Source organism: Aquila chrysaetos, chromosome 6 (genome assembly GCF_900496995.4).
Source record: "Aquila chrysaetos chrysaetos chromosome 6, bAquChr1.4, whole genome shotgun sequence".
NCBI classification, from domain to species: domain Eukaryota; kingdom Metazoa; phylum Chordata; class Aves; order Accipitriformes; family Accipitridae; genus Aquila; species Aquila chrysaetos.
Window position 1 is genome coordinate 29,570,315 of NC_044009.1, and position 25,792 is coordinate 29,596,106.

The 25,792-nt window shown below is 37.6% G+C and overlaps 1 protein-coding gene across 3 annotated transcripts; it reads left to right on the forward strand.

Moving 5' to 3' along the window:
* The first annotated feature begins 24 nt into the window (after positions 1-24).
* On the forward strand, positions 25-24,608 carry CIR1 (corepressor interacting with RBPJ, CIR1). Of its 3 annotated transcripts, XM_030018545.2 has the most exons (11): positions 74-181; positions 506-688; positions 1,010-1,104; positions 1,639-1,712; positions 2,897-2,910; positions 3,006-3,061; positions 3,484-3,532; positions 3,741-3,858; positions 19,624-19,730; positions 21,187-21,272; positions 23,037-24,608. In XM_030018545.2, the coding sequence occupies exons 3-11, from the start codon at positions 1,016-1,018 to the stop codon at positions 23,761-23,763; spliced, it is 1,320 nt and encodes a 439-aa protein (XP_029874405.1). In that variant the 5' UTR covers positions 74-181; positions 506-688; positions 1,010-1,015; the 3' UTR covers positions 23,764-24,608. The 3 variants fall into 3 exon arrangements, with proteins under 3 accessions (XP_029874404.1, XP_029874407.1, XP_029874405.1); XM_030018544.2 differs by lacking the exon at positions 506-688 and having other exon boundaries at positions 25-181; XM_030018547.2 differs by lacking the exons at positions 506-688; positions 2,897-2,910 and having other exon boundaries at positions 53-181.
* The last annotated feature ends 1,184 nt before the right edge of the window (positions 24,609-25,792 follow it).

Consider the following 25,792-nt stretch of genomic DNA (forward strand, 5'->3'; position numbering starts at 1 on the left):
CCGCGCCCCGCAGGAAGGCCCGCCCACCGACCCGGAAGGCCCGGCGGAGGCGGCCGGCCGAGGGCCCGCGTGAGTGTGGGGGGCCGCCGGCTCCATCTCCGCCGCCGCCATGGGGAAGTCGTTCGCCAACTTCATGTGCAAGAAGGATTTTCACCCCGCCTCCAAGTCCAACATCAAAAAGGTGAGGGGGGCCGGGCCGGCGGCGGGAGCCGTTGTGGCCCTTGCCGGGCGGCTGGTCTGAGGTGAGGCGCCGCGGCCCCTCGGCCGGCCGCGTCCGTTGCGCACCGGCGGAGGCCGAGCGGCTGGGACGGGGCCGGGCGGCGTCCCGGGGAGTGGGGATGACGGGGTCCCGGCACCGCAACGGCACGGGTAGGGCATGTCGGCCTTCCTGTGGTGGGACCGGGTTGGGGGAGAGAAGAGGCAGGAAAAAAAATTGAGAAGTACTTAAAGCTTCAGGTTTACTTGCTCACAGGTGCGTATAACTATCGCCTTTTCCTGGCTCCAGCTTTTCAACACCTGGTTCTCTGGATAAATACACTGTCCAAGAAAACTCCCACCTGTCACGATGTGCTCCTGTTTTCCCAATATTTCTCAGCTGCCTTGACCTGGTTCCAGGTCTCTTCCCCAGAACTGTACCGTTCCAGGAGCTCCCAAGAGAACCTGGGGTTTGGGGTCTGGTGAGACTTAGGTGAGGAGGCGTCACTAGGGGGAAGGCAGTGGGACACCCAGGGTGTTCTCTGAGCCTACTTTTCCCTTTGAATTACTAAACCTTCTCCTATCTTTTCAGTTCTTAAATGCTGTTGGAGTTGTAGCTTATCAAAATTACTACTTGTGTGAAGTTCGTTTGTTGAAATGCTGGATGAAAATAATATATTTTATGTGATTAGGATGGGAATTTTCTCTTGTTAAGTATTTTCATTAGAGTAAGCCAGTTAAGTATTTATACGTGAATACATTTTGCGGTAGTTTTTGTACTTGTTTAAAGCAGAAACTTACTTGTTTTAACTAGGTATGGATGGCGGAACAGAAAATATCATATGATAAGAAGAAACAAGAAGAATTAATGCAACAGTACCTGAAAGAACAGGAATCCTATGATAATAGGTGAGAATTGGCATAAGATCACACACTTCTTCCTACCGTCTCTTGTTTTCATGGCAGTGAATGACATATCATTGTGAATTATTTGAAATACTGTCTCCCATTGATCATAGTAGTAGGAGAGAATGTTGACTCATAAATTAGTGTTTGATTAAGCAGAGGTCACAAGAACTTCTTTAAAGTGGCTTGTGTGTGTCTTCTAATTCATTTCAAAATACGCTGCATTGCACAGAACAGCAGGTAACCTTGTATAACAATATGTTTGGGTCACGCAGAAATCTGGCTTTCATAATTCTGTAGACACAAAGTTATGTTTCAGTTGTGACTGAAATGTGTGATTTTTGGTACACAAAAGAGCACGCAAAAGTATTGACTACTCTCAGGTTTTTTGATGTTCAACTTTTGTTACTCAAATTAACAAATGAAAAATTGCCAGTTGTTACAACAATTTCCTGCCGCACATTTTTTTTTTTTTTTATTATTAAGTAATACCAATGTGGTTGTTTTGTCACCCCAAACTCTGTCCTTTTTATTTAGATTGCTTATGGGTGATGAGCGTGTGAAGAATGGTCTTAATTTCATGTATGAGGCCCCACCTGGAGCAAAGAAAGGTACTGCGGTTTCCTGATTGTGAGCAGACAGTACTGCAAAGCTAAAAACCTTCTGAAGAAAAAAGCACAATGTCTTTTATTTTAAAATAGTGTGCTTATAGTGAGGTAATGCTAGAAGGTATGATTTTTAGTTCTTCCTGTAGGAATATGCAGGCATACATAGTATGTAATAATTTTGATCTCACAATACTTTAATTTCTTTCAGACTGAGAATGGTTGGGGTTTTTTTTTAAGCAACAGTTCAATGTGAAGGGTTAAAAACAGGTATAATATCTTTCCTGGCAACAGCAGAAATTCTGTTGTTGACCAAAGGTGTTTCTTTAGCCAATTATAAAGCCATTGGATGGGGAGGACTAGACCTTACCAAGGCAATGACTCAGACAACACAAACCTGTATTTTGGCCTACTCTCCTTTTTAGAAATAGCAGGGTCACCTTTGCTTAAAAGTTCTGCCCATAATTCAGCTTGACGCACGTCAAGCGTAGGAGATACGAAAGCAAGAAGTTAATTAGTGGAAGTTAAATAAATAATAAATACTGAGATTCTGTGGTCAAAATTGCTGGCTGACCTGACTCTGGTGGGTCTGTCTGTGACTGTATTTAGTAGATTCATAAACAGAAGTTACTAAGTACCTGGTAGGTACTCATATCAGTCACTTAATTTTAGCAAAATCTGAATATAAGTGCAGAACTAAGAAAATGTATTCCCTTTAGAAGAAAACACGTTCCCCTTCAAATGCATCTTTCCCATTTGCATGAAAACCCTTGGAAATGCTTGGATGGGCTCATTCTTGTAGAGCAAGTTTTGCAGTTATTTACCTTTAAAAGCTCTTAAAGTAATCCCTTAATAGAGGAAATGCAATTTTAAAGTACTGAATTTTGCTTAAAAATCCTTTTTTTGAAGATTTTAAAATTAAGTATTGTTGCTACTTTTGCAAAAAGAGTTTAAAGTTTTTTGTACTTATATATCAAATCAATATAGTTTTAAAAGATGATTCTGGTTTTACAGGATTTGTAACCATATAGTAGAGGCCAATTATTTATAAGTGCACTCTATTTAAATAAAGTTACTTTTTGTAGTATAAACCATAAAATGTTTTGTCTCCAGCTTAGACACTAGCTGCATTTTACATGCGTAATTAATGTGTCATGTCTTTTCTTTCCATGATTTCTGAAAATTCGAAGAGGAAGCTAAAGAGGTATTTCATTGCATTATTTCTTTATGTTTTCTTCCTATTTACTTAAAATGTATTAAAAAAAAATTTTCAAACTTACCATGTTTTCTGTTTTATAGCAAGAAGGAGAGACTGAATACAAATTTGAATGGCAAAAAGTCGCCCCTCGAGAAAAGTAAGATGTCTGGATTCTATCTGAATAAAATTTTTTTTTTATTATTATTTAACTTTCATACCGTTAGTATCCTTTTCTTTTTTCGTTTTTGTTTTTGTGTTTTTTTTTTGGCGTGGTTTTTTTTTGTTTTTTTTTTGTTTTTTTTTTTTTTAATACTCTTATATTTGAGCAGGTCACTTGTGTAATCCTGTCATGTCCTGGCAGTTAATTAGTAGAAACTGTAAACCTGGAACTATTTCCTTGATCAACTTAGGTTTTGTTTGAATTTTACATCCATATTTGAAAACATGTTAAAACTAACATTTACCAGAAGTATATCTCTGAAACGGATATGCACTTAACAATAAAAGATAGTTTTGTATGTGATGGCTTTAAAAAAATAGTGAATTGAGTATTTGTTTTCTTTTGTGTTTGTGTAACAGGTATGCTAAGGATGATATGAATATCAGAGATCAGCCATTTGGTATCCAGGCAAGTTACATAAATTTCACTCTGTGGATGTCTTGGGTATATTTCAAATACTATCTAACTGCAGACCATTCACATGGACTCTCTTAATTTTATCATCTGTTTCTCAGTGAGTTTAAAAGCTTCTCTTATGCCTAGTAACATAGATATTTCTGTAAATGTTAAGCTGTATTGTTAACTAAATTATGTCATTTTTTTTTTCCCCTTTGAGGTGCGGAATGTGAGATGTATCAAATGCCACAAGTGGGGTCATGTAAACACTGATCGAGAATGTCCCTTATTTGGCCTTTCTGGAATTAACGCAAGTTCAGTCTCCAGTGATGGTTCAGGTAGGCAGTGAATGTCTTTTAAAGGTGCTGGTTAGAAATTTTGGGGGAACTCATCATGTTTAATTTTAGAAGGTTTACGTTTATCATATTTCAAATTGTTGATGAAATGGGGAAAATGCTTCTTTATTCCTGTCGTGGTTTAACCCCAGCCAGCAACTAAGCACCACACAGCCACTCGCTCACTCCCCTCACAGTGGGATGGGGGAGAGAATCAGAAGGGTAAAAGTGAGAAAACTCGTGGGTTGAGATAAAGACAGTTTAACAGGCAAAGCAAAAGCTGTGCATGCAAGCAAAGCAAAGCAAGGAATTCATTCACCACTTCCCAGCGGCAGGCAGGTGTTCAGCCATCTCCAGGAAAGCAGGGCTCCATCACGTCTAACAGTTACTTGGGAAGACAAACACCATAACTCCAAATGCCCACCCTCACCCCACCCCTTCTTCTTCCCCCAGCTTTCTATCCTGAGCATGATGTCATATGGTCTGGCATATCCCTTTGGTCAGCTGGGGTCAGCTGTCCTGGCTGCATACCCTCCCAGCTTCTTGTGCACCCCCAGCCTCCTCGCTGGTGGGGTGGGGTGAGAAGCAGAAAAGGCCTTGGCTCTGTGTAAGCACTGCTCAGCAGTAGCTAAAACTTCCCAGCATTATCAGCACTGTTTTGGTCACAAACCCAAAACATAGCCCCATACTAGCTTCTATGAAGAAAATTAACTCTACCCCAGCCAAAACCAGCACAATTGCAAATGTAGGATCCACAATTTCAAGTTAATTATTTCAAATGATAGGGACCTAATTTTCTAATTAGTAACACATTTTAAAAAGATTACGCAATGACTGTTGCTTTGATTCTATCTGTGGCAAAAATTGTGAAGCTGCAATGAGGTTGTTTACATCAGAATGACATTTGTGTCACCAGAAAAAAAAAATTAATGTAATGGATTGTCAAAGACTGTCCAGTTCAGATTCAGGCAAACTGCTTGGAAAAGCTGGAATATATCAGTATATCTTTGTTAATCACTTGGAAAAAAGGAGAGGTTTGGTTTTTTTAATATACATAATTGTGTTTCTGTAAGTGGACAAGCAATTGAAACCTAGATTTCCAAATGCCTGGTTTCCTTTCAGCTGGCTTCTTGTTGCTTTCTGAACTACATTTTTTCCCCTCTATTAGCTTTCATGTTACTTGAAGTCAGCATTTGGTGTTAGATGAGGTTTAAAGAAGTGGATACAAACATTCAAATTGAATAATTTTTTTGCCTACATTACTTTGTTTTCTATAAGTTGACCCAAGCTTGTAACACTTCTAAGATTCTTAAAATTGTGGCACGTTAAAGAAACACCTGGTAACATGTCTTCAGCCTTGCTGTACTGCGCTTTAAGATCATGTGCCATGTTGTGTATTCAATTTTGCAGGGATACCATTACAATTGCACACTTGATAACATCTGGTTTTCTTCTGTCTTTCCTAAGGTTATCTATTTGATGTAGCAGCTCTTAGTTTTATTACATATTTAGCCTACCAACAATCTCGCTTTTCAGAATTAGATCACCTAGATATGTCATTTCTTTGAGATGAGGCCTGGAAGTCTTAAGTTAAAGGAAGTAGTGCCTCTTACACACCTCTGCTTTTAGGCACTGTCTGATGATTATACCATTGAATTAGCCATCCTGTAGTTGACATTCTCAGCCTTTCTATTTGGTAGGTTATAACATTAAATTATTTTCTTCCTTCATTCTTACCTTAGAAGAAACTGTGCTTGGAGAATTTGGTGGCTGATAGAATTATACTGTGCAGCTCTTGCATGCCAGATATGCTTTTGTGCTGCAGAAATTACTTCCCCCTCACTGCCCAGTTCAAATGATGTGGGTAAATTTTAGGAGTGTTTGGCTGGGAAAGTGGAAAATATTTGTACGTGGTTGCACAAACTTGAAAATGGACTCATTATTCATAACAGTGTAATACAGACACTTTGCAGTGTCAATATAAGACTAACTGCTTGTTTCAAACCTAACTGAACTATCTAGGTATAGGCAACATTTGACTGCTGTGGATGTTTCCAAACTGTCTTTCTAAGCCTAAAGGGTGGAATTTAGCACATATGATTAATTTTGCATGAAGGAAAGTGCTGTAAAACTACTTAGATATTCTCAGACTCCACCAATGCCCTCTCATTTTTGACTCTGGAACTTGGAAGACAGTGCGCTATGCTGAGCATAGACTTTTTAATAGGCTGAGGAAGGATTTCAGGGAGCAGGGGTGGGCGACAGATCAGGGTTTGTATATATAATTTGTAAGACACTGTTCTTGGATTTGAATAGTCAGCTGTAATGGTACTACTACTTTCTCTTTCTTTCAGGGAAACTGTGTAAAAACACTGTAGGTAAAGTTTCAAACAATTTTAAGTTCTTGATTTAATAGCAGATACAAGGCTTATAGGAAGTGTTAATACAATTAATCAGATCATAAGATAAAGGTTGTCTGCTTTTTCTAACCTCAGGAATACAATCTTTTCATCAACTTTTCTAAAACTTTATCTGATCTAATAACAAGCTAAATTACGCTCCTTTGACTTCTGGAAATTCCACATATGTAAATGAAGCACTACAGTTAAGTGGGAACACAAGTTATTGAATTCACTGATTCTCTTAAGACTCATAATTCATCCATGTGGTGTGTTAAACCTTATGTCACACATTAAAAAAAAAAACTTTTTTTCTTCCGTTTTTTTTTGTTTGTTTTGTTTTTGGGTTGTTTTTTTTTTTTTTTAACTAAACCCTGACACCAGTCCTGTGTTGTCTGGGCTGGGAGTAAGTCATTATCTTTGCATTGCTGAGAGTTCTACCCAGTTGTTACAGTGCTGTAGATCTGCAGTTAGCTCTGTAAAATTAACCTACACTGAGGGTAAAACAGTGTTTTTACATTTCCTAACAAGACACTGCCACATTAAAAAGACAAATTCTATCATGTTCTGATCAACACTCCCCCAACAATATAATCTTGTCTTGACCATTTCTATTTTTTGCTGCTTGTTTCCTATCATTACTTCTACTTAATGCTTTGTTCCTAGCCCTAGTGCTGAATCGGTATCCACCTCTAAGAACCTTCTTCAGTTCCTCTGTACAACACATCTCCTCAGTTGCTGCTTCTTCCGGCTTCTCTTTATCAGTAATTGCATGCACTCCTAAGCTGGTTTTATGTCTCTAGACTGAATTCCTAATTATTTTCTGATTATTTTATAGTACTGCAAAAATGTCTGTTGCCACACTGTTCTTATTTAGATTGCCTAGAACTGCAGAAAATACTGCTTCGTAAGGGACAGAGACTTTTTATGATACCATCTTTTTATGAAACCTTTCTGTGTTTCATGAACTGATGATTAGGTTTAAAAAAAACAAAACCAAAAGCACTTGAATTGCTTCTCACCCACCCTTACACCCCCCTGGCATGTGTCACAAATAAGTGTCTCCTCATGCTTAGAAAACTGGTAAAAAAACATGTAAATAGTCCAGAGTTTTAATTTATTGTGATTGTCAGCAGCAAAAAAAAAAGTACAGAACCACTTGGCTTCTAAGGTCTGAACTCCACAGAACAATTTTCAGAAGCTGTCTGTTTGTTTCTAGAATGTAGAAGAAAATATGCGCCTCTGAAGAGAACAATTAATAGGGATTTCAAGGATAGGGAGTGATTGCTTATAGTACACAGCAAGTCTGGAATATGTATTTAATTTACTTGACTGGGCTTTTTAATACCTAAATGTGTAAAAAATGTTTGCAACCAGCTCTCAAGAAAGAGTTGGAAAATGTTGAGCTAAATTATTAGAGCAAATAATACTTTTAAAGGTCAAGAGGTAATTCCATATGTAGGAAGTCAGCTTTTGAAAGCTTGTTCCTAGTTTGCGTGTCAGGAAATTGAAATATAAATATTGTCTCATAAATGAAAGGGTACATCTGAGAAATACAGATATAATAAGGAATAAAGGTGAAACCAGAATAAAATTTTAGTACAGTAGTCAATATAGCAGGACTCCAATTAGTTTATGAAATTAATTGCATTAGAAGGACCAAATTTAGGCTGTAAGTCATTGAAACTTTTTTTTTAGAGAGCGAATCTTTGGAGTTTTTTTGTAAAGTCTTTGAAAAGAGCTCTATTACTTTGAAGTGATTTACTTGATAGCACTTTATTTCCTCTGATTTATAGTCTTTTCATCCTAATAAAAGATGATCTTGCATCCTTTTCTTGCAAACTGAACTCAATCGGGTTTTTTTCTAGGCAGTGCATGGTAGTTACGCTACCTAAATTTAGTTAGGATTCTTCAAACTTTGAAAATACTCTCCCTTGTTAGACCACACCATGCATCGGCACAGTGTTGGAAGATGCTAATCCGTATATTGCAAAGCGTCCTGGCTGGTAATGAATCTCTAAGCAATCAGTGCTTGGGAACCCTTGGCTGCATGGTTCTGAATCTGATATTCTAAGGACATTGGCATTACTAATTTCTGCAGAAGTAGCTTTTAAGAAATGGTCTGGGTTCCCTGTAGGAGACTTTTAACAGGCCTTGTTCTTATGATCGTTGTTGTTCTTTTGCTTTAGAGAAGCACACTCAACACACAGGAAAATAGATGACTTTGTTTTGTTCACTGCTGTCTTCATGCATTTACCCAAATGTGTTTCTAACCACAGAACAATAATGGTAGAAACTTCAGATGCTCTGTTGTAAAGAAGGACTGAAACATCTCATACATACAAGTTCAGGAACCACGGGAGAAGTTTATTACATACTAATTAGACTCATGACTGAATTCCATCATGTAATAACTTTGAAGTCTTTAGAAATCTCTAGTGTGGAAGGGTAGCTGCTCTCAGGAACATTACCGAACAGAGTTAATTAACCTGGAAAGGAAACAGGGTGGTTTAGTCCAGGTAGGCAGCTCAGCCCCACACAGTGCTCGCTCACTCCACCCTGGTGGGATGGGGGAGAGAATCAGAAGGGTAAGAGTGAGAAAACTCATGGGTTGAGATAAAGATGGTTTAGTAGGTAAAGCAAAAGCTCCATGCACAAGCAAAGCAAAATCAGGAATTCATTCACCACTTCCCAGCGGCAGGCAGGTGTTCAGCCATCTCCAGGAAAGCAGGGCTCTATCACACGTAACGGTGACTTGGGAAGGCAAACGCCATAACTCTGAACATCCCCGCTTCCCTTCTTCTTCCCTTGGCTTTTATTGGTGAGCATTATGTCATACGGTCTGGAATATCCCTTTGGTCAGTTGGGGTCAGCTGTCCCATCTGGGTCCCCTCCCAACTTCTTGTGCACCCCCAGCCTCCTCGCTGGTGGAGTGGGCTGAGAAGCAGAAAAGGCCTTGGCTCTGTGTAAGCACTGCTCATCAGTAACAAAAACTTCCCAGCATTATCAACACTGTTTTGGTCACAAACCCAAAACATAGCCCCATACCAGCTACTATGAAGAAAATTAACTCTATCCCAGCCAAAACCAGTACAAACAGTGATAACCACAGTATTGCTAACAAATCTTTATGCACGTATAAAGGATTGGCACTTACCTAAATGGAGGGACATTTTCATCTTTCTCCTTGGTCAAAAGCAAAACCTTTTGACAGAAAATGAGGGTAAAAAAATTGTTTTATTAGGATAATCAAATTATTGAGTTAAAAGCAGCAAAAGCAGCCTTTCCCCATCCTTCCCTTTCTTCCTCCAAAAAAAATGGGCCTTCAAAGGTCTTAGCTGAATGGTGACTTCAATTTAATAAAAGCCAAGGGGGTAATGTTTTGTGGTTTTGTTTTTTTTTTAAATGCCCAAACCGGTAAGTTTCCGTAGAATGTAGACTCCTTATTTGAATGAAAAAAAATTTAAGTAATGCAGAAACCGAATTCAAGAGCACTTGATACAAGTTCAGTTTGTGTTTTGTTCTAATTTCTTTCTGCTTCAGAAAGAGAGTAAAACAAAATGTCTTATTTGGACTCAGACTGTTTTTTCAGCCTCAGAAGAAATGTTTGAGTTCAAATGAATGAAAATGAAACTCCTATGTCTGATTTAGTTGCATTATCTAAAGTTCCCGCTCTGTTTCTCTGTGAGGAAAAAGAAGAGTTATTGATTGCCTATGTACATTTTCTTTCACATCATAAAATAACCACCAATATAGGCCTTTTCTTTCCCATAAAAACTATAAACTGCAATTCTCTTATTTCAGCAGAAGGACACTTGTCTTTGAATCTTATGTGAAGACTGCATTGTAATCCTCCTCTTTGCACATAAACTGATTGGGAATTGCTGTTTTGGATTCAGTGTTGAATATCTTGTATGCAAAGACCAGTCATGGACTTCAGTTTACTCTAGCGGAACTGCTGCAGGGCAAAAGCATGTTTGTGGCACAGAACTGAAAGACTGCTGTCTTTCAAGATGTGACATACACTACAGCGCTCCAGCAAACAAAACTAATGACAATTGGTACCTTAATTTAGGCATGATGGCTTAGTTATTTTGCTTCTGGGACCATTTTACTAATCTAGCTGGTAATTCATACCAAAAAAAAATAATAATCTTACCATTAAAAAAGCGCCTATTGAATAATATCTCACCAGTGCATAGAGATTATTTTTGCAATAAGGCAATTTCAGTGGATGTGGTTATCATGGGATAATCACACCCCTGGGGTACAGCCTTGTCTGTAATCTCCCAGGAGTGTAATTATTTCATGATAACTGCACCCCCTGGTGTTGCATTATTTCCATTATGAAATTCTTAGTTTTAGATATAGAGTAACTTACTTTGATCACTGGAAACTGCAAAGTAGTGTTAGAATGTTCCAGCTGTGAGGCTTACAGAGACCAACTTATAAGATTTACTTCTTTACAAAGCTAAATTAGGCAATCAAAATGCTTCTTTGGGCTAAACTGATTTACAGGGGGTTTTACTGATAAAATCCTAACTTTCAAAGTTCAGACAAGATGAAAACATCAGTTGTGGTTCTGACTTTGTATGTCACTGTGTATGTATGCATGTATAAAATATGTAATATATACCAGTAAAAAAAACCCCAGGTCACTAGTGTCTAAAAGTTTGCCTGTTTTTATGATCCTTTTTTATCATTAACCAGCAGCATCTGTTGATTTTTGTGCTTTTCAGTGCTTTATTGCTGAAGCCTAAAAAGCCTTTGACTTTACTAGCAGCGACTGGTAGGTTTTCTATGCAAAATGTTTTGAAGTAATACTGTTATTTCACTTCAAAATTGCCTGCAACTTTCTTGGTCAGGTAAAGTTAGGACAAACTAAATACCTTCCCCTGCCCCCCCCCCTTCCCCCCCACTTCTGCCAAGCAATCTATCTTATTCAGTGAGGGAGGGGATTGCTAAAAAACTATGAAACCTTAAATGCTTACAACTTTTATTGTATGTTTTTAGAACAAATAACCTGCTAGGAATCTATTACTATCTTATGAAGAAAGGTATTGCTACCTTAAGAAATAAGGCTAGTGCCTCAAATGGGGAGGTAATTTTATGAATGGAGTAGTTAGAAGAAGTTGGGTGCTAAGAGTAAAAATGGTTCTTATGCTCTTGGCCTATGAAACCAAAGCCTGGAGAGTGCTGGGCATCCTTCTCTGCTATGGACTACTATGAATGTTTTACAGCTGACTGGCTCCATATGTGATCCATCCAGTGAAATTACTGAGAAGAAAGAGTACTGTAAAGTGATTAGCATGTTGTGGAAAATTCAGGCAAATAATGGTAAAAATGTAATGGAGCAACATGTGTACGTATCTAGTGTCTTATCGTCTACAAAGATAAAGAAACTCAAGGTATGTCTGTGCAAATGCAGCCTTCTAAAGACTCATTATCAGCTCCTAGAGTTTGTGCCCTCTCTTTTCATTGCCTGGGTGCCCATAAAACTAGTTGTGGTTGTGGTTTCCATTAGTCTATCACTTAGTGTGTTCAACTGATCTTTAGCTTTTGGGTGAAATTCGTTTCCACGGTAATTGTTGAAATTATCAGTCACATGGACACAGGAAGAAAGGAAATCTGTGTCTATGTTATGTCAGTATCTCACTGCATTTTTTCAGTGACAAATACGGTACTTTTTTGTTTCCCAACAGATAAAAATCTGCATTGTATCAGGAATGCAGGAATTGATTTAAGTGTTCTCTTGAATCTATACTAACAAAGAAAAAGTATTTGAATATGTTAACTGTGAATATTTGTATGAATGGTCACCTGTAGAAACATACGGTGTATGAAACCTTCCTTTACGATCTGCAGCTGAGGCCTTTGATTGTGAACAGTAGGAACCTTAACTAAATCTTCACATAGTTTAAGAACTGTCACATTTTAGAATAATCCTCCATTTATGTCTCAGAAGCCTCTGTATTTGGTGTGAATGCATAAAATACAGATTTCTATTAAAAGTCTTGTGCTTGGCATATAGGCAATAAATACGGATTCCTATAGCAGTTTGATACTGTTAAATGGTTTTTACTACTCAAAAAAAAAAGTAAAAAGGAAACTCAGGATTCTCTGAAATACCCTGTGACAAAAGCACGGCAAATTATACTGAAATTCTGTGCTGAAGTGTTAAATTCAGTTAAACTGCAGGCCCTCTGAAGAAGAGCTAATTAAAAGCCCTCCGGAGTTATTTTCTTCATTGATTTCTCTCAATGCCAACAGCAGCAGTTGCTTTGAAGTGTAGATAGGGTCTGAATGCAGTCATCTCTGAAATAAATGAAAAAATTATTAGTAAAAACTGATCAATTCTGAATTATTAGAGGCAGCATAAATTTGCTACGTTCTTCATGACCAGGATCATGATCACATAATTTTGATAATAACTTTTTGTCCATTAGATAAATAAGTGACTGCTCTTACCTGTGTCACAACCACAATAAAAGTTCACAGACGATACAGTGTGGTTAGGCTCAGTCTGTAATTTTTTTCCATTTTTGTTCAATTTCCTTTTAAGCCATTTAAAAAAAAAAACCTACATGTGAAACTTTGTGGAGAGCACAAAAAAAGTATATGGATGTATTGACAAAACTGTCTAAGCTAATTTTATAGTCAGTTCCTCTTATAAAGTAAAACCTAAAAAGCCTTGTATCATATGTTAAGCCTTTGCTGCCACCCACAGAAGGCAGCATTCTGAATTCAGAGTATATTCATTCTTCATGTGATTGTGTGCTAAACTAAAACCCACAAGCAGAGTGGTTTCCTAAAACCTAGTTAATGAGAAAGAGCTGTTTGTATGCTCCCTGGAGTATTTACTTATTTATTTTTCAACAGCAGAGCGTGGCTTTAGTATCGCTGTTACATAGAAAATCAAATTTCAATTTGGAAGAGTTATGGCCTCATGTTATCGAAGATGCATGTAAGAAGGAATGAAGGCAACATGCTTTAGGCCTACTTTGTTAACAAAAATTATGTAGTAATAAAGGCTAAGCCTTGGAAGTATCTTGTCCTTGATTCATAAATTAATTTTTAAACATGGTAGATGGAGTATACTGACAAATTGATAGCAGATATGCCAGTGTGCTTTGTTTACATTTATGTTCATGTAAATTATCTCTCTATTACCAAGTCAGAAGTCTGATAGTATGATGATGGTGATATTTTTAGATTAAAATGATCACATCTGTAAACTAAAAGATGTCCCACACCAGAACACATTCTCAGGAAGGGGAAGCTCTCAAAAAGCCCTATTCTAAATATTCTGTTTTGATGGTACACAAAATAAGCATGAGTTAAAATAAAGGTAAAAAAGTTGTAATTAAAATGACACCATGAAGAATCTACTGCCTTTTTCAGTAACTTTTATATTGAGTAGTCCATTTCATAACAATACATAACTGCAGCCACTACCTAAGTACAACTGGTTACTGTAATTTGCCCTGCCACAGGTGGGAATAGTGGTTACACTATTACTGCTTCTTACCTCTTTGCTTTCCATGTGTATTCCACAATAAAAATCCATTTAAAACTTAATTGATTGCAAAAGAATAATTCAGTTTGCTCATCTGCACTGGTGACAGCAGTGAAAGCTTTTATCAATAAATTGAGCAGATACCATCAAGACTATGCATCATGAGTAGATAGAAGTAAAACTGCTATTTTTGGTGAGGCTGGCAATCATAACATTATGGTCTGTCCTTACTGCCACTGAAACTGTTGCAGAAAAAGTGGTATTTAATCACAGTCGTTATGAAAAGAGGTTTTAGCATACTGTTCTCTAATATTGGATAATTTGAAAAATGTGCTTGAGACATTTTAATGGAGGCCTGCTAGATGGTGTGTTACGCTGAGCATTGTTCTCCTAAGAGTCCTGGGCCCGTGCCCCTTGGAGGAAACATTCTGGCAACAACAGAGTGTTACAATACACTCTGCATTTGTAGCTTCAAGAGAAGTACAGACAGAATTGAAAATTAATTGCAGCTATAGGTTTCCCTTGTTTCTGGGATGGGAGTGGGGGGTAGTAATGCGGGGTGGGAGAGCTTGCTGTAAGCTAGGCATTTAAGTAACTGAAATCCAGAATTATATTTCCTTCCCTGGTTGTTTAATAGAAGCAAAAGTGATTCTGTAAAATTTATCTGTTAAGCGTGATAAGAAATTGGAGTGCTCTTTGTTACAAAAAAGCAGGTTTACAATATGTGGTAGAAATCCTAGTGTGATATCCTTCTGCAGTCCAGTCTAATTGATGCTCATATAGGCTTCAGAAAAATTCTGTTTACAGCTCTTCTGTTTATTTAATTATACAAATATTATAAAGATGCACCAACAGCTGTCAAGCTAAGGTTGCACTCAGGTTGTACTTTGTGAAAAGTAAAATCTTTCTCTTCACGCTTCATTGAATGGTTTGAGTTTCCAGATTTTGTGTCACAACTCTGAGTCAACTGAGCTATCTGGATTTTTTCCTTAAATAGTATCTTAAACAGAAGATAACAGAGAATGAACGCAGCAAGAACTTCTGTGGGAAGTAAGAAGCAGGAAGAAACTGTAGCCTATTTGCTTGACAACACTATTTCTTGAGAATTATAAAGGCCATGAAAAAATATTTTAAAAACCCTTTGGTGGGTCTTTAACTATGGAGCCTCTTTTGTGCAAGCTCTTAATATAATTTTAAGTAGCTGTGGAAAACTTACCAAGTTGTCAGTTGTCTTAATGCATAAAAATAAGTATGATATCAGCATGCAATTAATTTCACTATATAGTAAAAAGCTTTTCTGAGACTCTGAATTAATTTTAAAGGAGATAAATGTTTTAAACAAGTGTCATCTGGAAAAGTTTTAAAGGTTTTTTTTCTTTTCTTTTTTTCCCTATCAAAATGTAAATTCCAGAAAATAAGCTTGACAATCATATTCAAAAATAGCAAGGTACTGTATTTGACTTGTTTCAGAAAGAATAAGAAACAGATGATGAAACATTGTAACTTTGAACTTATTTTTAGTTTGCTGATGGAAGAATGTTGAGAGACTAGTTGTCAGAAGTTGTAGCAATCAGCTATTTTTACAGGATTCTTGTATCTAACATTCTCTCAACTCATGGCATAAGTGTCATCTCTAGATGTTTTCACCTGCATGAGGTCACACAGGTAGCTGCTTCGCAGACTGTCTCACAAGTCCATCAGGAATGCATATATGAGGACATCACTTTTCATAGTACACAAAATATTTTTCTATGCCTGATGTAGGAGTGATTTTTTCGCAAGTTGATGGGTGCTGTTCAAGAATACTTAGCTAACATCAGTTCCCAAGATTTTAGCCGACTGAGAGCCTCTCAGCTCAATCTTACAATCTGTTTTACAGTTTATGACTTAATTGGAACTTAACCAGATGAAGATACATGGCTGTCAGGTATATTAGTACTGTTTTGTCTGAAGATCTTGGAGGGTGATGACATAAGTGTAGTCATAAGCCAAAGACAGGGTGAAAAGACTTATGTCTTTGGCTTATCAGGCAAACCAAGTTTGATCACCCTGGGCAGAGTTGTGTCTCCACCAAGCAGGACTCCACAATCAATTCATACCAAACAAAGGAAGAGGCGCTCTACCAGCCAGTATACTGGTGGCTCCAAAATTTAAGCTTTAGCTCCTAAAGGAAGCCAAGGACACTTCTGAGAAGTTGAGTTTTTCAAATCTCTGTTAAGTGAGGTTCAGTGTTTGGGATTTCTTTTAGAGTTTTTGTCTCCCTCTTTTGTATTAGCCAGGAGAAATCCCCTACTTAATTTTATAGTGTGGAAATGGGAATGTGATTGTTTGCTCACACATTTAGGCACCTACATCTTTTAAGACTCTGTGAAGAAGCAGCCCAAAAAGAAGTGTGTTACAAGCCTCAATGCTGTCACATAAAATAACTGTGCCCAGGAATCCTGGGAGACCCCAAACTGTCACTGAAATTTCAAAGAAAATCAGATCTGCTTATCAAAGTCATTAAAGCATAAATCAAAAGCGGTCTGTTGAGGCATGGGTGGGAAAAGAAAGTCACCAAGCACTTGATTCCTTTGATTCCAAGTAAAGGAGTTTAATTAGGAGAATAAAAATTTTCTTGATTCTCATTGTTGTGTTGCAGAAAGTAGATAGTAATAGAGGTTTGCTATTAAGCTGTGCGGCCATTGTCAAATATAATGTCTTAATTGAACTTCTCAGCCTGGGCTTGTAACCAGATAAAACCCAGTCTCTTTAGACTTCCCAGATCAGATATTTTTTTCTCCCTACTGTGGTCTAGCATTGCTACCTGAACAAAGGTAGTGATGTGGTCTTGCTGTTGTTGGGCAGCAGAACTTCTGAGAAGTTCAGTGGCATCAGCTGTTGAGAAAAAAAGTGTGAGGAGGTTCACCTGTGTCATTCTCTCAAAAATGTTAACGTTTTTTAAACTGCAAAGATCACAGGGTGCAAGAGAGTCCTCTGTAATCAACCATAGTGGACAGCATGCTTATGTTGTACCTGGCTGAGGTCTGCACACAGAAGGGTTGTGAAATAGGGCTGTGTTTTGACTCTACTTCCATTTATGGGGTTGGCTTATTTTCTGAATGTCATTTCCTAGTGTTTTCTAAAACCTTTAGTTGCAGTAAAAATAATGTATGTAATAAAGCTTCATGGAGATTCTTGCATCTCCTCACAAGCTAGGCTGAGCCTAAATTACTGTTTCCCTCACAATTAAAGGGAGACCAAAACAGGAATCATTTATTTCATAAACCACTTTAGTCTCAAGGTTCTGTAGGTGCATTTGATGTAGCTTGTATACATCCACAAAACAGGAATAACAGTGATTTGTTAACTGTCCTTGTCATGGTAATACCGTGTTGCGACTAAAATGTTGTAGATGGAGCTATGACTGTCTCTCTGATGTCATTAATAAACAAGGAAACAGAAGTCTCATAAATTTATTTTTAGCCTGGCTTGCTTTCCTTCTAAGCATACCTGTGTTTTTGTTTTTTAAACTTAGTGCTGATTTCATCTCTAAAAAGCACGTGGAAGCTAACTCAAAAGTTTGCATGTGGTTGTGTGTTGGATCCCAGCTTGAGCAGCCACTCTGACAGGTCTCTTGTTCACTCGTGTGGCTCTCTGTGTTAGAGCACAACTGACATCCATTGGGCACAAATGCACAAAAATCAGTAGTACTGTGCGTTCATTATAAGCTTTTTATGTAAAAGAGGAAATTATTTTGCTTACCTCTTTCCAGTGTTATGTACAAAGAATGCCTGAAAGATTTGTTTCTAGAAAATACTTGTGAACTGTGCTTTTGAAGACCAATATGCCTTCATGCCTTTCTGGTCTCGATTCTGCCCATAGTCCTCCCATGGAACCACAAAGTTAGGGCTTCTGTCTTAGTTCTTTCGCAGATCTCCTGTATAGATTTGGACAAGTTATATTCCTCTATTTGTTTAATCATGCTAATGAGAATAATTAGGTATCCAATACACACCAAAATGTGTACAATGCTGCGACACTGAAGGGGGAACACCTGGTAAGTTAGTTAGGTTACTTTGTTAGGCAGTGACTCTTACTGCCTTTGAATAACAGGGGTATTCCAGGCTTCAGTCTGGTCAAATGTTTTGGTTTCTTTGCTATGGTGAAATCTTCTTTCATGACTCTACACTTTGTCTCCATTCAGCTTCCTCATACAGGGTATTTGGCTGAACTGCATGGCTGGTTTATGTGGCCTTTTCAGATCAAGACATCAACTGGTACCAAATTCTGTTGTTAGGTTTCTGTCTAATGTCAGTTTCTGTTCCAGCCAGAGTACATTTCAGCAAGCAAAGCAAGGTTTTAAATTTGAAATAAGCAAAAATGTAGACACTGGAGCCCGTATACATTCATTAACTATCAGTGACCTTACAATTACACCATAACACATAAAAAGAAAAAGCACTTTTGGTAAAATACATGGGAGGGGCAGGGAATAACCCCCTGCTTAATAAAAATGTAAACTCAGGGAAAGAATAAAAGGTATCTCATTAGAAAATCCTTTTGCCTGGCAAAATAAGGAACTTGTGAAAAGAAATTCAGTAATGCAAGGGCTCCTTAAAGCATTTTCAAAGTTTTATCTTCTTCCTTCCTGCTTTACATATAGGCCTGTTTGTTTCTGTAAGCAGTGTGTTATCCAGGAAAACTAAGTTGTTGTTGATATTTTTTTGAGAAAGGGCTATTTTACTTTCCATATATTTTCCATAGTAAAAATCTCCCTTTCCATACTTTTCTGTTAAAAATCTCTGAGTTTTTTACATCTCTACAACTAGGAAACTCTTAAAACCACAAAGCAGGATCAGTATGTTTCACAAGACTAGTAATCTTATCATTTACAGTTAGTTTACTGAAGTAATAGTAATCATGTGCTCCATGCTCTTGTTTTACCTTCCTTATAATTTAGATTTACCTTACACAGCAGTGGTAATTCATGGACAGTAAGGTTAGTGAATGAACTGATAAGGAAATTTACTGAAAATGACCTAACAAAAGACTGTATGTTTAGGGTGAAGAAAAAGTACCTAATCAGACAAGTATATGAGGTTCTGATGATCACAGGTATTCAATTAAAGCAAAAGAGTGAGTTACAGTGTTTATAAATTATGCAGTCCACTCTGAATGATTCAAAATACATCCCATATTTTGTTCTTTGTTAGATGTTTGCAAAGAAAGATAACATGTACCTAACCCCAAACACCTACTCTAATGCAATATGTAGTGTATTTTTTAAGCTGATAAACCAGAAATCTCTGAGGAGGTAACAGCCTAGAGACCCAGCATATTTGGGGGGTCCCTGGAATAAGTAAGGACATAGATAATTTTTTCATGTATTTATTTATTTTCCATATGTATACTGAGTTCCTAATAATGGTTACTTTCTACATTTAAGTTGAAAAATTTGTGTCATTATGAAAAATGCCTTATTAGTGACATATTAGAAGTGTGTTTTCCCATTGTTTTGGGGGAGCAGAGGCACCTAAAAGTCTTATTTAATGTGCTTTCTTTAGATTTCCCATGCTTTTTTACTATAATAAAAATATATTACAAGACTTACCTAAATATATTGTTTTCAACATGACAAAGTTACATAAGAGAATCCCCTTGTACTTAAAAGAAAAATGCAATTATTTTCTATTCTGAATCTCCAGACTGCTGTTTTAGAAAATCATATCTGATTATTTGCTCAGCAGAAGATTATTGAGTTGATTTAGCTGTGATTTTACTTAACAAAGCTTCAACTGAATTCCTACTGTGGAGTCCAAAAAAGGTAGAGAGATATAAATGATACATTCAAACTGTGATTTTTGTGAACAGGGCCATCAATGCACCCCTCGGAGCTAATAGCGGAGATGAGAAACAGTGGGTTTGCACTGAAACAAAATGTACTGGGGAGAAACTTGACCGCAAATGATCCATCACAGGTAATGATCTTTTTACCAGTAAGCTGAAAATGTCTATAAATCTAAATGTGATTGCTTGTGAATTGCTACTTAATGTTTTCAAATATGCATATCCATAGGAAAGCTGAATAGCTATACCAGTAGAAAAATGTCCAAAAACTTACTGTTTTCCAGCTTTGTTTTAGTCAGAATGGTGAATCATAAATTCCTTATTTTAAACCCACATATAATAAATTAAATCTCTCCTCTGCGTGACTAGAAATTGGATTTTTCGTAAAGGGGATGGTTAGGGGGTTTGCCACTTCTGATGTAATGCTAGCCTTTGGATGAAGTTTGAGGAAGTAGGCACAAATAATTACTGCCAGGAATGCTGTATCTGAAGATTTTTTTACTTGATTGACTATTGTTACGTTTATTATTTCTGGGAGTGAATATGTTTAATTGTCTTTACTTAGACTGCACAGGCTATATTTCTAATTGAGGTGCTTTAATAAAAATGTAAAGTGAAAAATTCATATACACTCTTGGAGCACCATGAAATAACTTTTGTTCATATGGCAGGATAGTTGAACCCCTAGTAGAGAGGGGACAATAGCCCTCAGCTGTTGAAATCTTGAGAAAATCAACAATTCATTCTGTCTCCACAGATGAATATACCTTTCCATTTAAAAAAGCTATGTATCCCAGAAAAATGTAGCGTACGGGCACTGTTAAATGAATCACAGTGATATCAGTATGTTTGGTTTATGTTAGGTGTGGTGGGGTTTTTTTGGAAGAGCTTTTTAATCTTTATTTCTTTTTTCCCCTCCTGAGTGTGGCTAAAATTAAAAACATCACGGTGGAGAATTGTAGTGTACCAGATGCACATAATTTGAAGAATTCAGGGTCTTCAAAGTAGCTATGCTTTGCTGATTGCGTTACTGTATGTAGATTATATGATTACAGTATTTTGCATTGCTAGAACACTTTATGAACATTTAAAGACTAATAACACAACAGTGAGGTAGATGTGTTAATACCCATTTTCCTAATGACTAAACCGAGACAGAAAAGTAATTTGCTTAAATTACTCTGGGTTCGAGCAGGACTAGCATCTTACCTATTCATCCAAGCATGATAACAATGGAGTGACTTATCCTGGGGAATCATGTGGGCTCCAAAATTGGCTCATTTTTATTAACTATTTCAGAAATGTTTCTTTCCCTAGCAGTGATTTTTTCATATGTTACTAATAACTCCTGTTGTATAACCCCCACATTATAACACCTACTCAGCTTTGAGACAGAAGCGGGGAGGGGGTTCACTTTGTAGCGAGTTTGCTGCTCTTTCCAAAGAGTCTTAAGCTGACTTAGTAATACAAATATATTTGTACCTGTGCAAAAATAAGGTACATAGAGGCATCACTTCTAATACAGAAATCTGAATGAAGAGATTGTTTTTATATATAAGAACTTAATGTCTTACCACATTTTCCTAGGAATTTGTTGCAAGTGAAGGAGATGATGATCCAGAAGTTGAATTTTTAAAATCACTGTCAACCAAACAAAAACAGAAACTTCTAAGGTAAGTGTGGTACCTAGTGGAGGAGATCTGTATCACCAGTAGTTCGGACTCCATGGTTGTCCCTGTAACTCTTCTATGCCATTGCAGAATTTAGTACCATCAGTACAGAAGAAAATCAGCTTAGTTTAACATACGCTTGACCACAAATGGCATTATGCAGCATGTTTTTTTTAATCCGGTTGTTTTGTTTTAATCTGGCTGTTCTAATCTAGCTGTCATGCCTTTGCACTGGGGCTCATTACCAATTTAACTGGGATACGATAATAATAATAATTGATTGGCTCACTGAAGATGCTGTCAGTTGCTATTTTAAAATATTATTTTGCACTCCATTGTTTACAGTATGTTCTTCCCGGATTAAAAATTCTGTGTTCTTGTTTACTGGTTTACAATTTGGCAAAGTTTGTTACCTTCTCCTGTGCGGCTAAACTGAACCTGACATTGCACCCCAGGGCCAAGGTTAGCCTAGCTCCTCGCTGCGCTCGGATCAGGGTTTACAGTTTGCTGCTCCAGCAGAGGGAGCTCCCCGTGGTTTTGTAGTCCCAATAAAAAGTTAATGAGGTTTTGGTTCTTTGCTTCTGTCCTACTGATTGCATGTGTCAGATGACTTACATTTTTTGTCTCTGTTAATTTGCAACGTTATCTTGAAATAACCTGAAAATGTTTAAAATGAAAAATACTAACTACTGCCTGGTAGGTCCCATACGGCCTAAACGGCCCATACAGTTAAAACGGCCTTTTTGGTTAAAGGACGTTCTGTATATGGGGAGTGGGAGGAGGGGAGAAAGGTGAATGGCTAAGCAGGCACATGAGTAGGTAGGTACATGTGGTATTTGCATATATAATAAATAATTCTCTGAAAATAGTTGGCATATTTTATGTTCCTTTTAAGTAAGGAAAGTGTATGTAGTTTGAGTAATTTAAAACGGTATTTTATTTGAACTTCAGCTGTCCCAACACAATGAAATTTCAGTACTTTATATTTTGAAAGTTGAAGTTCAGTAAATATTTGGGTAATTTAGATTTTACTAGTCTGAAGGGATTTTTTTTTTTAATACACTGAAAGTAGTTTCACTATTCAGTCACTGATTTTTTGAGAAGAATAAATACAGAAAGCAAATAAAAACTAGGTGAAAGCAGTCAAATAGCAGTGAATGCGTGTGCATGATGGAATATTGTACTTAACAGCTAGAAAATGTAAATTTCTAGTTGTGACAGAAGAGGTTATTGAAAATATCTGTATTATTTGCCTGGAGAACTCGGAGATGTAGGCTTTAGAGTCTCAGTTTCCATCATTAATAGAAAGTGAATGCTAATTGCGTTTTTTCATTTTCAAAATCTCTTATAAAAATGCACAAACAAAAGCAGCAATGATTTTGCAAAGTCTCCAGAGCAGGCTGACAAGGAAAAAAAAAGCACTACTGAATGTATTTATTCCTAATTACAAGGCCAAAATTGACACATCTTACTTTTTTAAATTTTTTAAGTGTTTTTTAAAATTAAAGAATTAAAAAATCATATTCCTCCTGTTTTGAGGGAGCAGCTGTGGATTACATGAGGATTCTTACTATGGTTAACGTCAGGTTAGAAGCTTAAAAATAATACTTTGCTGAAAGAGGAGAGGAATTCAACATGTTTTTATGGAAAATAGTGTATTTACTGTGTAGGTCATCACAAATAATGAACTTTAAAAGACAATGACTTTGTAGTTTAGAATATCTTAACACGGCTGATTGCGCTACTCTTCTATTTTGAAAACAAAAGGAAGTTGGATCGTCTGGAGAAGAAAAAGAAAAAGAAAGACAGAAAGAAGAAAAAGCAGCAAAAGAAGAAAAGCAAAAGTAAACACAAGAAACATAAGATGAGATCCTCTTCCTCATCCTCCAGTGAGACTTCAGTAAGCAGCAGTGATAGTGAGACTGACAGCAGAGATAAAGCAGCACAAAAGAAGATGTATTCTAAGAAAAGAAAAAAAGACAAGTTTTCAGAGGCTAGCAGCAGCAGCGATTCAGAAGGAAAGGCAAAGACTAGGAAGGAAAAACTTTATGAAGATCTCTCCAGTAGTCACGGTAACAAGGACAAAGATAGGGAGAAGTACAGACTTTTAAAGCGAGATAGTTCTACGGAGAACAACAAATGGAGCTCCTGTGAGGGGGAAAGAAAGTCCAAAAGCAGATACCATAGCACCAACAAGAGAGAGACTGAAAGAAAGGACAGGGATAGTAGAAGCCAAAGCATGGATGAGGGGAGCAGGAGAAGCCCTTGCACAAGTCACAGCAGTTCCAGGCAAAGGCAAGTAAGAAAAAGCCCAAGTCAAAGCCCTGGTGAAGAGCGGCACAGGAAAAATGAAACCAGAAGCCCCAGCACGGATGTGCACAGAGAGAAGAAAAAATGCAGAGAGAGCTATGGGGACAAGTGCCGTAAAGTGGAACACAGAGAAAGGAGCAGACGCAGTAGGAGCAGAAGCAGAGAGAAGAAAAAACCCAGATAGTATAGGGGACAGGTGCAAACAAAAAAGTCTCTGGCTTTTGATGAATACCTTTAACAAGGGCTCAATTATGTATTGCTGTTCATTTTCCAACCTCTGTAACTAGCATTTCTTACATAAAGCCAACAGCATCATTTCTATAATGTTGGAATATTTGTAAATTAGGTATAAATGTTATGGTATTTTTCTTACTGTATAAATATACTTGTTGGCAAATACCTCTTGTAGACATGCAGTAATTCATAGACCTGATTTTAGGGTTTTAAAATACTTCAGAGCAGCGTGTGATATTCTTGGTTTTGTCAATGATGATTTCTCTTTAGATGCAACTGTGAGGGGAAACAGTAATTTGGGAAGAGTCCTGGGATATGCTAAATGCTAACAAACGTTTGAGATAGTTCTGGATAAAATCACAGCTTCAGATATCAAAACATTGTATTGTAGAGGGTTTTTTTTTCATACTGAAGCATTTTTCCTAAAGTTCCCTGTAAGAGATCAATTTTATGAGTTAAAACAACAGAGAGACATAGTTCACTTAAGTGTCTAGCCAACATTTTTTGACCTCCTGCAGTGTACAGCTTGGTCAGGGCTATCTAAACATCTTGAACCCCTGTTGGTATGTGTCAGTACAATGTCAAGTTATTGTTCAATAATCTCTCAAGACATGAAAAGAATATTTACTGCCTCAACTGTTTCAGGTATTTCATTGTTTGTGGTAGAAAGTTAGTGTAAATAGTCATCCTTTTGTTTTCATGAAACAAACATTTTGGTTTTTTAATGATTGTCAGTCATTTTCTGCACACATTGTTATGAACTTCCATAATAAAATATCTTATTCTTTAAAAACAGTCAGAATTGCCTTCTTCTCCAGAGTTCTGAATAAGTAGCAGTGCACAAGGCAACACTTCACCAGGTTTTTATTGCAAAGGAAATGCTTCTCTGCCACTTCAGGGTGGCAGATGGAAGCACACTGGTTAGCAGACAGGTGAAAAGGCGTCACCGTACTCAGTATTCTGGCAAGCAACTTTCTTCCCCTCCTCACTCAAGAGGACAAATGGGACTATCTTTTATTACCGGTCCACTTCTGCTTCTTAAAACGGTCACTCAGAAGTTTTTCAGTATCACACAGAGTATAATATATAGTGGAAGTGACCTGGCTTATCTTTTAAGTGCATGTGAATGAGTTTGAAAGGGTGAGCCATTAAGGGATGTCACCTTCTTCCTTTAAATGCGCTTGCATTAGGTTGCTGCAGGCTTCTTGCTGAAGTAGCTGGGAGTTAAAGGGCGTGCACAATTCAGTAGAGTCAGGCCCTGTGTTAATGTGTATGTGGAAGCTCTGATTTAGAAAGAACGGGAGGAGACTGCCAAAACGCCCGTAGGAACAATCTAGACAAAACCTCTTGTGAAGAATTTATTATCCCTCTGTGTAAGAGAGGCCAGAGTAATGTGACAGGGCAAAAGGCATATTCTGGTAGAACGTTTTCATGTCACGAGGATACGAGGAATAACCAGTAAGTACTGGAAGGTGCCTCTACTCCAAAGAAAGGTCTCTTGCTTACAGGTCGGTCTGATCGTTGTGCGCGTGGCACAGGAACCTGCCAGCTGCAATGAACTGAGTTCTACCCGAAGAAGGAAGGACAGCTCGACATCTACGGTTCTAGGCATTTTTGTGGGCTCTGCATTTTACTCGTTTGCACGTAGTTCGCTGTACGCTATGTACATCTTGCCCTTTCGCATAGGAAGAGGCTGGCACATGGTATGGATTCATTGTGACGGATGGCCATTGTGAGTGAAAATTAAAGCAGAAGAATAATGACATTTTGGATGCATCTGTCTCAAAGACTACCTGTTGAAGAGCTTTGAAACAAAACGCCCATCCTTGTGAGACCTTTCCTGCTTTCGGTGCCGCCCTGACAGCCCTGGGGAAGGTCGGTGCAGCGTCGGAGGAGGAGGCTCCCTGCTCTCGGTACTCCCCTTAGGACAGTTTGTGCCACCTTACCGGTACGAGGCGCCGTCCTCGGCGTCCGACACG

Coding starts and splice junctions, on each gene's coding strand:
- CIR1 (XM_030018544.2), top strand. CDS start 110: ATGGGGAAGTCGTTCGCCAACTTCATGTGCAAGAAGGATTTTCACCCC. Junction 1,105..1,638: donor CAGGAATCCTATGATAATAG/GTGAGAATTGGC, acceptor CTTTTTATTTAG/ATTGCTTATGGGTGATGAGC. Junction 19,731..21,186: donor CCGCAAATGATCCATCACAG/GTAATGATCTTT, acceptor ACATTTTCCTAG/GAATTTGTTGCAAGTGAAGG.